We start from the raw sequence: 15,206 nt of genomic DNA, 5'->3' as shown, positions 1-15,206 counted from the left end.
ACCCTACTGACGGCTCTATGGCACAGTGCTGTTCTAGAGTCTTGCCTCAAGGGGACTGCCACCCTGGTGTACTGGCAGTTTCATCTCCAGCATGACAACTTCATTGAGTCAAAGCCTTGACTAGCCTGACCCTAGGACTTCCTCCACACTGAATCCTACAACTCTGAACCTCTACGTTAGCCCTTCTTTGCAACAGGGTCCTGAGAGAGCTCTAGGACTTTTTGTCAACATTATTTCTCAAGGTTCCCTCCATTTGTACACTGGAAACTCAGTTATTTCCATAGCTGGATATGTCATCTTGAGAGGGTAACAGGCAGGAAGGCCAGGGGTCTCCAAACGGAGGAAATAGCTTGCAAGTGTCAGACATTTTTATCTCTCTTAAGCGGCAGGAGGAAACAAACTAGCGATATTTTTTCCTTCTCTATACAAATTTAAAAGGAGGTTTCTCTTAAAATTCTGTGTTGCCATAATGCCACCTGGTTTCACCTGAAGTTAACCATTGCCTTTTTCTTATGGAAATGTTTATCTTAAGCTATGCTAATGTATTATGCATTTACCCCACACTCTGTCTTCAAGTCGGTTCTGCCTTTTGGGCTCAGAACCTACTTGATAAACCAGTATGTTATACTCTGATATTGTTCCTCTAATCTATGTAAATGAAACGATTTGTATGGTGATCTGCCCTTCTTCAAGATTCAAGTTAATCATTTTATGGCCCAAGATAAACCATTTGGTGCCAAGATTATCCCAAAATACATCTTATGGGTGAGGGGCCTGGTGCCATTTTAAGTTTTGAGACATTCCTTTCTTTCATTAACAGACTGCTGGTGACTATATAACATCCAGCTGAAGACTAGCAGGGGGGTACTCTTTCTAACCCCCTTCTGATGCCTATGTCAGAAGCTTTCTCTGTCTCCTTTATGCTTTAATAAAACTTTGTTACACAAAAGCTCTGAGCGATCAAGCCTCGTCTCTGGCCCCAGACTGAATTCTTCTCCGGGGGCCAAAAATCCCGGCATCGTAATTCAACAATAATCTTTCAATCTAACCAACCAGTGTTCTTGCTGACCCTTTGTTAACGATTGAATATGTTTAGTATGCTATGAAAAAGATGTATAAATCAGACTGGGAGCTGGAAGAAGTGAGTTGTGAAGTTTTAGGGCTCTCTGATTCTACTTATTTCAACAAAACATAGAGGGTTGATTGATGTTCTCCCCTATAAACTGTCGAGAAATATATTCCACTAGATAATTTGATTAGATATCTATCAACCTGTCTATTGTTTTGGTTGAGGGCGGGGATGATGAGGAAGTTAGGGATGAAGGGAATATTTAGGTCAAAAGAAAACATCAGTGGAACTTGAAACCTAAGGCCTGCAAAGTAGGATGGTTAACCTCAGATGAATTCTAATGTCAGGATTACCCAGAGTTTTAATAAAGAGAAGCTACTTTTACTTCCTCAAGCCAGCCTATTATTTTGATTCAGTCTGAGGATACCGGCAGTTAGGTTAGTCAGGATACCGCTGAACATTTGACTTCACCCTCCATTAGGAATTTTGGACCACTGTGGAGAAAGAGGGGTGAGTGAAAAAGAAGTCTGACAGCCATTAACTTAGAGATTTAACAGGCACTACTTTACCAGGAGAGAATTCCCAGTTAACTTTGGTCCACTTGTTGGGAAGCCTTGCTGTTGGGTATTTATGGCCCTAAATGTACTCCACTGAAACCCTCCACCACCAACCTACTTGTTATGAAAATCGTAGATCTCCTGGATGTTGCCAAAGATGATATGCTCCTTATTAAGGATCCCAGGGGGGATCTCCTCCACACCACTGGTCATTTCCCACAGGTAGGTCTGTAAGACAGCAACAGTTCCATCATTGGCAAGCACTGCCATGTGAAATACATATAAAATAAATAGGCCTTAAAAACTTGTGGGGTAAGGGTCAGACTAGGGATGCACATAGAGCTTAAAAAGTGAGATGGTAAATAAGCAGAATGAAAAGAAAGAAAACTTGAATGTTCTATTATCTTGATCTGCTGTTAAGGAAATTCATCCCAGCAACAGCACAAACTCCATACTTTTATTTTTTAAATATGCTTTGAGTTTGACTGTGTGTCAGCAGGGAGATGTAGATTTTCAGACTTAAGTTCATTGACTGTGTCACGGATTTTATTTTGAATTCATTTTTCTTACATGCTGTCTTTTGCTGGGTCTAGTTCTAATCTGAGAAAAGTTTGTTTTCTAAAGCACTTTTAATTCTCATGCAATTATTACTGATTTGGGGAAAGATGTCCTCTGGCTGGTTTTTCATTCTTCAAGCTCTGGGATAAGACAGAGTACTGAGCTCCTCCCCAGTACCAGATATGGCAAGGACATCATTTTCTAACACAGTTGAGAACTAATGACCACAAGACTTACCTCTAAGCACTCGTGTAAGTCTCTCACATAAGCCTTCTCTGTCTGGAGCAATTCTGCCATAATGAATCTAGAAGGAAACAAGCGGGCTTTTAGTTGGTTAGAGAGATAAGGCATCCCTTCTTTCAAACTTCACTGCCCCCATCCCAAGCATTTATCACATTCTTGAAGGTCCTTTATTTCTACTTTACTGACATAAATCTCTTCCTCTGAGTCCCTCTCACTCTGATCATTTGCTTTGTGTCCCTTCAGTATGCTTGGGCTCAGCAAGTTCCATACTCACTCCCCTCCTTCCTGCCCCAGTTCTGCCACGTTGTGACTCTGTGCTGACATCTGTGTACTCCCAGTTGCACGTGTGTGTACGGGCACAAGCATGCAGCACCACTCACACGCATTCTCACCAACTAGACACCAACTCAGCTTCCTACATTTCTCTTACTGTAGCTCCCAGAATGCTGATTCCTGCTCAGTAGAATTGCTGACTTATACCAAAATGGTTCACAGTGCCACAGGTTAAACCAGGTTTAAAAGTCAGAAAACACAAACTGTTTTCTGTAATGAACCAGAGAGTAACTACTTGTGGGTCATTCAGTCTCTGTCACAAGCACTCGGGTTTGTTGTTGGACATGAAAGAAGCCACAGACATGTTAAAAAGAAATGAGTCTGGCTGTGTTCCAATAAAATAATTTATGAACAGAAAATAATTTCATCTAATTTTTATGTAGCAAAAGTATTCTTGTTTTGATAGTTGTCACCATTTAAAAATGTAGAAAATAATTTTTAGTTTATAGCCTATATAAAACAGGTGGTGGGCCAGGGGTGTCCTGTAGGCCATAGTATGCTGACCTCTGGCCTCCAAAGGGACTATTTTACAGCGTAAACTCTGTGCCTGAGGCTGAGTGGGTGATCCCAACCACAGAGCAAGCTAACAATGCTAAGTGACTGCTTTTCACTCTCCAGAAAAGAGAAGGGTGTGCCACACATTTGCAAGGAGAGGGCTCCGGTCTCCCTGGACTTCTAAACAACACAGTGCACCCGGGCAGACATCAAGCTTAAAAACGTGAGGCTTCACTGTAGTGTACCCATGTCTTTCACAAATTTGTATTATAAATGGTCCTTCCTAGCTGGCATGTGCTGTGCAATAATCTCTAATTTAGCACAAAGTACATTTTTATACATTTATTTTGGATTTTCTATGTCACTGTTTTCACGGTACTTTATAATGAAAATTCCTATTTATAGTGTGTCACAGATAAAAATTTAGAGAAAGATTATCCACAGAGTGTTCCCTGTTGGGAATTTCACAAGAAATGTTAAAATAAGAGGCATCTTCTCCTGGACCTTTATCTTCATGGGTTTTTTTTTTTTTTTTTTTTAAGCAATACATTGTTCTAGCAGTGGCCTTTCCATTAAAGTATAAAAATTCCCTTTTGGAGGAGTTAATAAGCCACACTCTTACTATTCTTGCTCTATTGGTAGATGGAAAGTCCATGAGCTTTGAGGTCAGACAAACAGGAACTGAATCATAACTGCTGTTTCCTAGAGGCAGGTCTTGCTTCTCCAAGCCCCAGACTACTCAGTTGTAACACAGCTGATCACACAGGGCTGCGGCAAGGATTAAACAAGCTCATGCAAGCAAAGTTCCTAGAACACTGTATGTGCTTGGTAAAAAAGGAAAGATCAGAAGGAATGTAATCCCACGTGCTTTGAAAAGCTGTCTTTGATTTTACTGCCTTGGATTCTGGCAAGCTTCTGTCTTCTCGTTTTTCTCCTTGTACTTCCTGCAGTTTTTCCTGTTTTCCTTCATCATATAGCTCCAGTACCCTCTACCCCATTTTCTTTTACTTTCCATTCACCTCTACCATCCTCTGGCGATTTGGAGTCCCAGAGAGAGCCCAGCAGGAAGATCTGTCCTCTCTCTCATTTTCCTCCCTGTTATGGGTTGAATTGTGTCTCCCCTGAAACGCACATGTTGTGTCCTAACTCCCGGTACCTCAGGATATGGTACTTATTTAGAAACAGAGTCACTGCAGATGCAGTTAGTTAAGACGAGGTCCTACTGGCGTAGGCTGGGCTCCCAGTCCAAAATGATTAGTATCCCTAAAAGGGGGGGGGGGCGGGGATCTGGACACAGGCCTGTGCTCAGGGAGGATGCCAAGTGCACATGAAGACAGCCATCAATATGGCAGGAGAATGGCCTGGAGCAGAGGCTTCCCTCCCAGCCCGCAGAAGGAACCAGCCCAGACAACACTGTACTTTCAGACTTCTCGCCTCCAGAACTGTGAGACGATACACTCCTGTTGTTAAAAGCATCTCCTTCATCATACTTTGTTACAGCAGCCCAAACAAACCACCACACTCCCAGAGGAAACACAAGCTCTGACTTCAGAGACCACCTTGAATTTCTTCAGCTCCAAGGGACCTGTGGTCCTACTTTATTTTGATAGAATCAACTACAGAAGACTTCTTAATCTTAGCGCACACTTTTTTCCAGCATTGCCTGAAAGGACTCTGTCAGAATGCTCTTCATAATGTGTGCGCACATCTCTGGCCGAATGTAAGTGTGAAACACTGACGTAAAGGAAGCAGAGTGGCAAGACTTGGTTTGTAAAGTTGACTTGCTTCATTGTTTCTTCTCTCCAATGCCCTATACTTCTTGGTTAGTGTGAAATGTGGGGGGAAGCATCCCGTCTGTCCATCCCAACCTCTGTAGGTGGTCATGAGGATAGTCTAAAGTGATGGGCCATGAGGAACCTGCCAGTCAAGCGGAAACTGCCCTCAACCCCTGCCCACATGCACACATAAACATACTCTTTTTTCCTGGCTGATTTCCGCTTCTCTTCATTGACCTCATGGTTGGCATCCCGGAGCTTGACCTCACGATCTGAAAGGCTTGCTGGGATGATGTCCAGCTCCAGGTCCTTGTTATCCTACACACACACAGATCACAGAGGTCACCTTGGAGATGTTCTGGGAAAGCAACTCAACAGAGTTAGGGGAGGCAGGGGACAGGAAGAACAGAGAAAGATATAATGGAGATGGATAAGAAGATGGGGAATCCCACCAGCTGCCACCCACAAGCACTCTTCTTCATAATTCTTCAAAAAAATTCTTCATAATGTTTTTTCAAATAAGAAAATATAAAATATTCAAGTCAATTGTTCAGGACTAATATCTACAACAAAGGAAAAGAATGAACACATTTGATAATTAGTGTCATATTCCCCCAAGGACTTTGGCTCTGTTTAGATCTACACAGACACACTGCTCCAAGGTTGATTATTAACCATTAAAACAGATGTGAAACAGAAATGCATAAATACAGAAGAAAACTTCCACTTGTCAAGGAAAAGTAATAAATGTAAATATTTTTATTTAAACAAACAGCTTCTCTGGAAATAGAAAGCTAAATGATAGAATGATTACTGAATTTTCTAATCGCCCATTCCTGCTTACTTCAACCACTGTCTGGTATTTATATAGGATGAAAATCTCTAGGAAAAAAAGCTTATAGGTTAAAGCCTGGGGGAGATGTTAATTCCCCCAATTTTAGTGGTTTGACCACTTTATTCTCTGTTTCAGAGTATGAGCCTATTTAAAGATTTAAGAACTAGAAATCCTAGGATTAAATTGCCGCCCTGTATTTAGCTCTGAATTCATAGGTTACTGACCCCTATTATAAAGAAGAGATTAAAAAGTCAGTCTTCTTTGCTTCCTGGCAAAGAGTGTCTCTTTTCAGTTGAAGTGTCAAATAGACTTTACACATATTGCCTCCCTTATTCTTAAAAGAGCACTATTATACATACTGAGGACTCTAATCATTTGCTGGTTAACATAATTAGGTGGAAGACAGTACTGATGAAGCCAAGATAAGGAGTTTAATCCTCAAAGTCAACAGTTAACTCTACACATAGAAAAACTCTGTTCTGTAGCCATAGGTCCCACCCCTGGCCAGCCAATTTTACAATACACACAGCACCAGTTGTGGGGAGTTGGAAGTTCCAGCAAGACCAGCCCATCCAGGAGAAAAACCACACAAGGCAAGTGCTCTAGGTGTCAACAGCTCAGAAAGATTCCTCTGCAGTCGCCGCTTCCTTCCACAGTGAGGAGCAGCAGTACTGGGGGGGAGGGAGGGGGGGAGGAAGATGTCCCACCCGGGAACCCCCACACCTACCTCTGTGTTGACTCCTAGGGCTTTTTCCAGGGAGTACCGGTATTTTCCCATCCTCAGGGAGAAGTCTCTGTAATGCTTGTCCACTGTGGTCACCCATTTCCTGATCTCTGTGGCATGAATGTGACCTTTTTCCACAAAGCTATCAGCCAGCTGAATCAGAAGCTTCACCTTCTCCTTTGTTTGCTGCCCCAAAAGATGGTCATAAGTTACTAGCTGACCTTCACTCTCGTAACCCATCACCCCATCCTTCTTCACAGCAGCCATAGAGACCCCAGAGCCAGACTGCCTCGATTGGTATCCCACTGCTGTCACTTACAGGCAGGAGGTCCTGGGTAAGCTACTGAAACCCTCTGTGCCTCAGTTCCTTCATATGCAAAATAGGGATCATAACAGTTTTTATATCATAACATTGTTATGAGCATTACATGAGTTGAAAATGCAGGATGGGTCTGAACACAATGCTCAAAATAAGAGCTCAGTAAGCAATACATGTTAGCCAGTAGGATTATTGGTTTAAGAATCTCTTATGTTAATATAGTACTTCACTGGTTTACAGAGTATGCTAATGTCACATCAGAGGCTTGTTTTGAGTCTTAAAGCATCCCTAGAAGGAAGGTGGAGGGAGGCAGCGTAGGTCTTTTGAGTCACATATGAAAAAAGCTGAGGCTTTGAGAGGCTTAGGGCTTGTCCAAGTTCATACAACCTGTAAGTGGTAGAGTGTATTTGCCTCTTGTCTATAGTTTCTAGTTCTCTCCCTTCATTGCACTGGCTTGAAGAAAGCTTTCTAAACATCAAGTGTGTTGGTACAGCCAGAACCTGAAGAAATCTAACTAGCAGATTTAAGAGTAAACTCTGCCTCCTTCACCACCAGGATCTTATCTTTAGTTTTCTTTAGAGAGAGAATGGATACAAAGCTAGTGTCCATCACGGGGCTAAGTGAGGTAGAGTCATGGCATGTATTGGGTTAATTTCATTTCTAACAAGAGTGTGTTCAACACCTACCCTGACCACACCAGTGTGTAGAGGGGTGTGGGAACTGACTTGAGGGGTAGACGAGAAGAAAAGGAGATACTCATTTCCTCCCAACAGTCTTTATCCCTAGAGGGACAAGACTCACCCAGAGTAGTTAAATAACTCAGGGCATTGTGTAACTGAATGTCAAAATGTAAAGTACATATAGTTAACACTGCAGTGATCTTAAAAAAGGGGGAAAAAAAAAGGTGGGCTGGCAGAGGCAAGACAGGTCTTTGGGGGAGGTGGGGTCTACGTGCATTAAGACATAGAAATGGAAGGGCTGTCCAAACAAGCAAACACTTGCTTATCTTTTATCCTAAGTTTGAGTTTTGAAACTTTAAAGTCTATTAGGAAAGTCTGATAGATTTTAAGAGAAAGGAAGAGTATTTAAATACTAGTCTGAAAAATAATCTTTTTTCTTTCAGACAGGGGGAAAGTAGGTCCAAAATTTGGACCATGCTACAATCCAGATAACTGAGGGAAGCAGGCAGAAAACCACTGGGGCAACAGCGGAACAGACAGAAGCGCCTTTCACTCCCTCTGCCACCACCATCACCCTGGCCTCTCCAGGCTCATCTACAGCCCCTCCCCCCACGAGAGACTGATCCTCTCCAGAAACGCCAGAGGCGGCTTCTGGTTGGAAGGGCAAGACGAGAACTTGGCCACCACATGGCCAGGGCTCCCGCTCTCTAGCAACTCATTGAACACGTCTGAGCCTCTCCTACCTATCTCAGTGCAGTGGGCTGGTCCCTGGGGCTGGGAGACAAGGGGCCAGAAGAGCGTTAGTGTGAAGGAAATAAGGTGGGTATGAGGACAGGAGAAACACCTCCTTAACCATGGAAAGGCAAACAGCAGCAGCACTGAGAATCAGTCAATAAAAGATACCTGGTATTCCAAGAACTTTTAAAAAGCTTTATTTGGCTGCACTGGGTCTTAGCTGCAGCATGTGGGATCTAGTTCCCTGACCAGGGACCAAACCGTGCATTGGGAGCACAGAGTCTTAGCCACTGGACCACCAGGAAAGTTCCCCAAGGACTTACATATCATTGCATTTGGGGTTTTCCCCCTAGAAAACAATTTTTCTTAGTTTTTTTTTTTTTAAACTTTAAACATTAATTTTGTAGCTATAATCAAGAAATCTATCTGGATATAAAAGTCTTGGAAATATATATCTATTCTCTGCTATTGGTATGGAAACTTGTATATGAGATGGGGGTTTATAGCCTATTGGTAACAACAGTCCTACCAGAGCAGCTATAGCAGAGGAAATTATATCCTGAAACATCAAAACTGATTTCAGTGTCAATAAGGAGAATGGCATGTGAGCAAGAGCATTGCAGGTACATGTGGAACCCGGGGAAGCAAACAGACAGTGAAATGAGCAGCACAGAAAGGCCTTCCTCACGTGGCCTCCCCTGTCTGTGTGACCACAGCTCTCCATGGCTCCTAAACGCCAGCCATGTTGAGCTTCGCCTGCCCCTCCTGCAATCAGTGGCTCTTCCTTACCCCCGTTTTCATCTAAATGTCCCTCCTCCCCTCCCTATAAGCTGAGTGGGGGATTGCCCTTCCCAGTGTTCACACAGTACTACACACACATGCTGCTACTTCAGTGTGTATCATCCTGAGTTATTCATGTGTCTCCTTCATTAGATCATATGTTTCTAAGAGATAAATGTGGTATCTTACTCATTTGTATCAGCAATGTTTAGTAGGTATAACATAAATGTTGGGAAAATGGATGAGTGGGCAAATACTGTGCTGAGAGGTGAGTAGAGCTAGACCAGCAAGAGTTGAAGGCTTACATGGGGAAGAATGGTTGTTCAGTCAATCAGTCGTGTCCAACTCTTTGTGACTCCGTGGACTGTAGCACCTCAGGCTTCCCTCTCCTTCACCATCTACTGGAGCTTGCTCAAACTCATGTCCACTGAGTCAGTGATGCCACCCAACCATCTTGTCCTCTATCATCCCCTTCTCCTCTCACCTTCAATCTTTCCCAGCATCAGGGTCTTTTCTAATGAGTTGGCTCTTCACATCAGGTGGCCAAAGTGCTTTGATTATACGGACCTTTGTTGGTAATGTCTCTGCTTTTTCATATGTTGTCTAGGCTTGTCATAGCTTTTCCCCCAAAGAGCAAGTGCCTTTTAATTTCACAGCTGCAGTCACTGTCTACAGTGACTTTGGAGGCCAAGAAAATAGTCTTTCACTGTTTCCATCATTTCCCCATCTATCTGCCATGAAGTGACGGGACCAGATGCCATGATCTTTGTGGTTTGAATGTCGCGTTTTAAGCAAGCTTTTTCATTGTCTCTTTCACCTTCATCACGAGGCTCTTTAGTTCCTCTTCACTTTCTGCCATAAGGGGGTGATGTCATCTGCTTATCTGAGGTTATTGATATTTCTCCTGGCAATCTTGATTCCAGTTTGTGATTCATCCAGACCAGCATTTTGCATGATGTACTCTGCATATAAGTTAAATAAGCAGGATGACAATGTACAGCCTTGATGTACTCCTTTTCCACCTTGGAACCAGTTCATTGTTCCATGTCAGGTTCTAACTGCTTCTTCTTAACCTGTATACAGGTTTCTCAGGAGGCATGTAAGGTGGTCTGGTATTCCCATCTCTTTCAGAATTTTTCACAGTTTACTGTGATCCATTCAGTCAAAGGCTTTAGCATAGTCAATGAAGCAGAGGCAGATGTTTTTCTGGAATTCTCTTGCTTTCTCTATGATCCAGCGGATGTTGGCAATTTGATCTCTGGTTCCTCTGCCTTTTCTAAATCCAGTTTGTACATCTGGAAGTTCTTGGTTCATGTACTGTTGAAGCCAAGCTTGGATGATTTTGAGCATGATCTTGCTAGCATGTGAAATGAGTGCAATTGTGTGGTAGTTTGAACATTCTTTGGCATTCTGTTCTTTGGGAATGGAATGAAAACTGATGAACAGATTTGACTCATGAAACGGACCCAACCATGCCCATGGCCCATCCTGAGAGCAGTCTGAACTGATTTCTAGTAGGTGACTATGGTGGCACCGTGCGACCTGCCACATGTCTGGCCACTGATGATGAGATCAGAGGAAAAACCTGTCTCATGAGGGCAGCCCATCAATATGCAGCCAGTGACTTCCAAGGTGTTCTGGTCTAGGAGCTCTTACTGAACAGGGACAGGGGCAACATGCTGGGTGGGTTTTCTGGGAATGTGGACCATAGAGACAGCGTTCTGGGTAGCTTGTTGCAGAGCAGAAGTGAAAGCAGAGACAAGGAGAGAAGGGAAGCTGAATCACAGTGGTGGTGATGTTAGCCTGTGATGAGCTGACCAGGTAACATGGCTACTGGAACTGTCCTTGGTCTCAGGTGACATCCCAATTTTCACCTCCAGAGGTGAGACTATGCTACATGTCTTGTTCTTCCCATCGGGTTGAGTCACTGAGCTTTTCCTGGGCTCCTGGGAAGTCCAGCTACATAGCTTCTGTCTTTATTTCCATATCCTGCCATACAATAATCTTTTCCTCTTTGTAACCTAAGCCAGTTTGAAACTCAAATCTTACCACCGAGAAGAGTAACTTATATAGACTGACAAAGTGGGGGTCAGATTGCAGAGGTGATGGCATGTTAGGTTCAGAAGTAAAGACATGATCCTGTGGACAAAGGGAGACTTTGGGGAATATAATTCACTTGGGATTGGAAATTTGGGACTGACATCTCACTTATCTTGGGCTTCTTATGCCCCCTACTATATGTTTTGCTCTTTCATTTTGAATTCTAATTGTTACCACAGGAAAAGACAGAAGTTAGAAAAAAAAAAAAAGTTCAATGGCTCTATTTTTCTTTTTTCTTTCTTTCTCTCCCTTCCTTTGATCAGTTAATATTATACCATCTTCCCTAATCACAGTGCCTTACTCTGAATATAGTTTGTAAAAAACCCCTTTGGTGTCTTTAGCACATTTGACAAGTCTTTAAAATTTAGCCTTCTTGATATATTCTTACAAACTTATTATAAATTTCCAACTGGCCTTTCATTGCTAATCTGCCCTGTACTTATTGTTACATTTTTTATAGGTATGGAATTATTGAGTTCCCTGTACAGGAAAACAGTTTCTTGAGGTATATCTTCATATTCATTTCATGGGAGACAGAAATTTTCATTAAACATGAAAAACTAAACTTTTCAAAAATGTATGTCACATGTGAGCTATATTCATTCCTCTTAAGAAAGAAAAATGAAGCCGCTCGGTTGTGTCCAGCTCTTTGTGACCCCATGGACTATAGCCTACCAGGTTCCTCAGTCCATGGGATTTTCCAGGCAAGAGTACTGGAGTGGGTTGCCATCTCCTTCTCCAGGGGATCTTCCTAATCCAGGGATTAAACCCGGGTCTCCCAGGTTGTAGGCAGACGCTTTGCCATCTGAGCCACCAGGGAAGGCCCATTCCTCTTAAGAGTTTCAGAAACAGAAATATGCTCATCTTTTATCTGCTGCTTAGATTCTACTTTTCTCATAGAAAGTGCCTGACAGGTTCAGTGTTCCCTTTCCTGGCTATCTGAATTCCAAGACATAATTTAGTTCAACTAAAGCTCCAGTTGCTTTCATTATCACTTAATTCTCTTTGTTAAGAAGAATTTAGCCAAGTTTATCTCATAGCTTCTTTCACTTTCACAGATGAAATTATCAGTTTAAAAAACTACTTTCTCAGCAATTAAGGAATCAATTCCATTCACCATTGCAACAAAAAGAATTAAATATCTAGGAATAAACTTACCTAAGGAGATGAAAGAACTGTACACAGAAGATTATAAGACACTAATGAAAGAAATCAAAGATGACATAAACAGATGGAGGGATATTCCATGTTCCTGGATAAAAGAATCAATATTGTGAAAATGACTATACTACCAAATGCAATCTACAGATTCAATGCGATCCCTATCAAATTACCAATGGGATTTGTCACAGAACTAGAACAAAAAATTTCACAATTCATATGGAAACACAAAAGACCCAGAATAGCCAAAGCAGTCTTGAGAAAGAAGAATGGAACTGGAGGAATCAACCTTCCTGACTTCATGTTATGCTACAAAGCTACAGTCATCAAGACAGTATGGTACTGGCACAAAAACAGAAATATAGACCAATGGAACAAGATAGAAAGCCCAGAGATAAACCTATGCACCTATGGGTACCTTATTTTTGACAAAGGAGGCAAGAATATACCGTGGGGCAAAGACAGCCTCTTCACTAAATGGTGCTGGGAAAACTGGACCGCTACATGTAAAAGAATGAAATTAGAACACTTGCTAAACACCATACACAAAGATAAACTCAAAATGGATCAAAGACCTAAATGTAAGGCCAGAAACTATAAAACTCTTAGAGGAAAACATAGGTAGAACACTTGATGACATAAATTAAAGCAAGATCCTCTATGACCCACCTCCTAGATTAATGGAAATGAAAACTAAAGTAAATAAGTGGAACCTGATTAAACTTTAAAACTTTTGCACAGCAAAGGAAACTAGAAGCAAGGTGAAAAGACAACTCTCAGAAGGGGAGAAAATAATAGCAAATGAAACAACTGACAAAGGATTAATTTCCAAAATACATAAGCAGCTCAAACAACTCAATACCAGAAAAACAAACAACCCAATCAAAAAGTGGGGAAAAGACCTAAACAGACATTTCTCCAAAGAAGACATACAGATAGCTAACAAACACATGAAAAGATGCTCAACATCGCTCATTATTAGAGAAATGCAAATCAAAACTACAATGAGATATCACCTCACACCTGTCAGAATTGCCCTCATCAAAAAGCTTACAAACAATAAATGCTGGAGAGGGTGTGGAGAAAAGGGAACACTCTTTCACTGTTGTTAGGAATGTAAATTGATACAGCCACTATGGAAGACGGTAAGGAGATTCCTTAAAAAACTAGGAATAAAACCACCATGTGACCCAGCAATTCCACTCCTAGGCATATACCCTGAGGAAACCAAAATTGAAAGAGACACATGTGTCCCACTGTTCACTGCAGCACTATCTACAATAGCTAGGACATGGAAGCAACCTAGATGTCCATCGACAGATAAATGGATAAAGAAGTTGTGGTGTGTGTGTGTGTGTATATATTTATATATATATACACACACACACACACAATGGAATATTACTCAGCCATAAAAAGCATTTGAGTCAGTTCTGATGAGGTTGATGAACCTAGAACCTATTATACAGCGTGAAGTGAGTCAGAAAGAGAAAGATAAATACCATATTCTAACACATATATATGGAATCTAGAAAAATGGTATGGAAGAATTTATTTACAGGGCAACAATGGAGAAACAGACATAGAGACTAGACTTAAGGACATGTGGAGAGGGGAGGAGAGGGTGAGATGTATGGAAAGAGTAACATGGAAACTTACATTACCATATGAAAAATAGACATCCAACGGGAATTTGCTGTATGTCTCAGGAAACTCAAACAGGGGCTCTGTATCAACCTAGAGGGGTGGGTTGGGGAGGGAGATGGGAGGGAGTTTCAAAAAGGAGGGGATATATGTATACCTATGGCTTGATTCATGTTGAGGCTTGACAGAAAACAGCAAAATTCTGTAAAGCAATTTTATCCTTCAATAAAAAATAAATTAATTAAAAAAGTACTTTCTCAACATCATTACTCATTGAGAAATGTAAATAAAAACCACAATGAAATGCCACTTCATACCCTCTAGCATGGCTATATAAAGAAGACAGATGATAACCAGTGTTGGAGAGGATATGGAGAAGTCAGAACTCATATACACTGCTGGTGAGAATGGCAAATGGTGTTCACACTTTTGGAAACAGTTTGGCATTTCTTCAAAAAGTTAAATATAGAGTCATCATGTGACCCAGACATTCTACTTTCAGGTATATATCTAAGAGAATTGAAAACAAATGTTCACACCAACACCTGTACACAATGTTCACAGCAACATCATTCACAGTAGTCAAAAACTGGAAACAATTCAAATGTCTATCAACTGATGAATGGATAAACAAATGTGGCATATAGCCATACAATGGAGTATTATCCACTCACAAAAATGGAGTTCCAATGAAGACCCGCTGCAATATGGATGAATCTTGAAAATATGTTAAGTAAAAGAAGCCAGATACTAAAGACCACATATTATATGCTTTCATGATTCCAAGTTGCATCACAAAGTGTCTGGAACAGGTAGATTCATAGAGATAGAAAGCAGATTAGAGGTTGTCAGGGGTTTAGAGGAGGAAAAGATACGAGTAACTATTGATGGGTATGGGGTTTATTCTGGGAGTGATGAAATATTCTGGAGCTAGATGGTGGCAATCGTTGCACAATCCTGTCAATGTATGAAAAACCACTAAATTGTAAAAAATGGAAAACAGAAGAATCTAAAGAGTTTTGCTATTAGAAAAACTGAGTTCTTCCAGATGTTAAGATGATTAAGCTTTAATTAGCACTATATGCCTTAGCCCTTTATAAATTTTAAAATCCACAGCTGGAATATATCACTTGGATTCTTCCAACTGGCTTGACTACAATGGAGCACAACAAGAAAAATTTGTTTTCCTCTTATCCTC

The 15,206-nt window shown here is 41.4% G+C and overlaps 1 protein-coding gene across 10 annotated transcripts in view; it reads right to left on the bottom strand.

Moving 5' to 3' along the window:
- Positions 1 to 15,206, bottom strand: part of KALRN (kalirin RhoGEF kinase) — a 695,559-nt gene that overhangs the window by 243,613 nt on the left and 436,740 nt on the right. For all 10 annotated transcript variants that reach the window (XM_069555992.1, XM_069555980.1, XM_069556000.1 and 7 more), the window contains exons 22-25: positions 6,593 to 6,775; positions 5,230 to 5,348; positions 2,422 to 2,488; positions 1,745 to 1,854 (exon numbers count right to left, since the gene is read on the bottom strand). In XM_069555992.1, coding sequence (XP_069412093.1) covers positions 1,745 to 1,854; positions 2,422 to 2,488; positions 5,230 to 5,348; positions 6,593 to 6,775 — 479 coding nt within the window. The remainder of the gene's footprint in view (positions 1 to 1,744; positions 1,855 to 2,421; positions 2,489 to 5,229; positions 5,349 to 6,592; positions 6,776 to 15,206) is intronic.

Source organism: Ovis canadensis, chromosome 1 (assembly GCF_042477335.2).
Source record: "Ovis canadensis isolate MfBH-ARS-UI-01 breed Bighorn chromosome 1, ARS-UI_OviCan_v2, whole genome shotgun sequence".
NCBI classification, from domain to species: Eukaryota; Metazoa; Chordata; class Mammalia; order Artiodactyla; family Bovidae; genus Ovis; species Ovis canadensis.
This window is presented reverse-complemented; position numbering and strand designations above follow the sequence as displayed.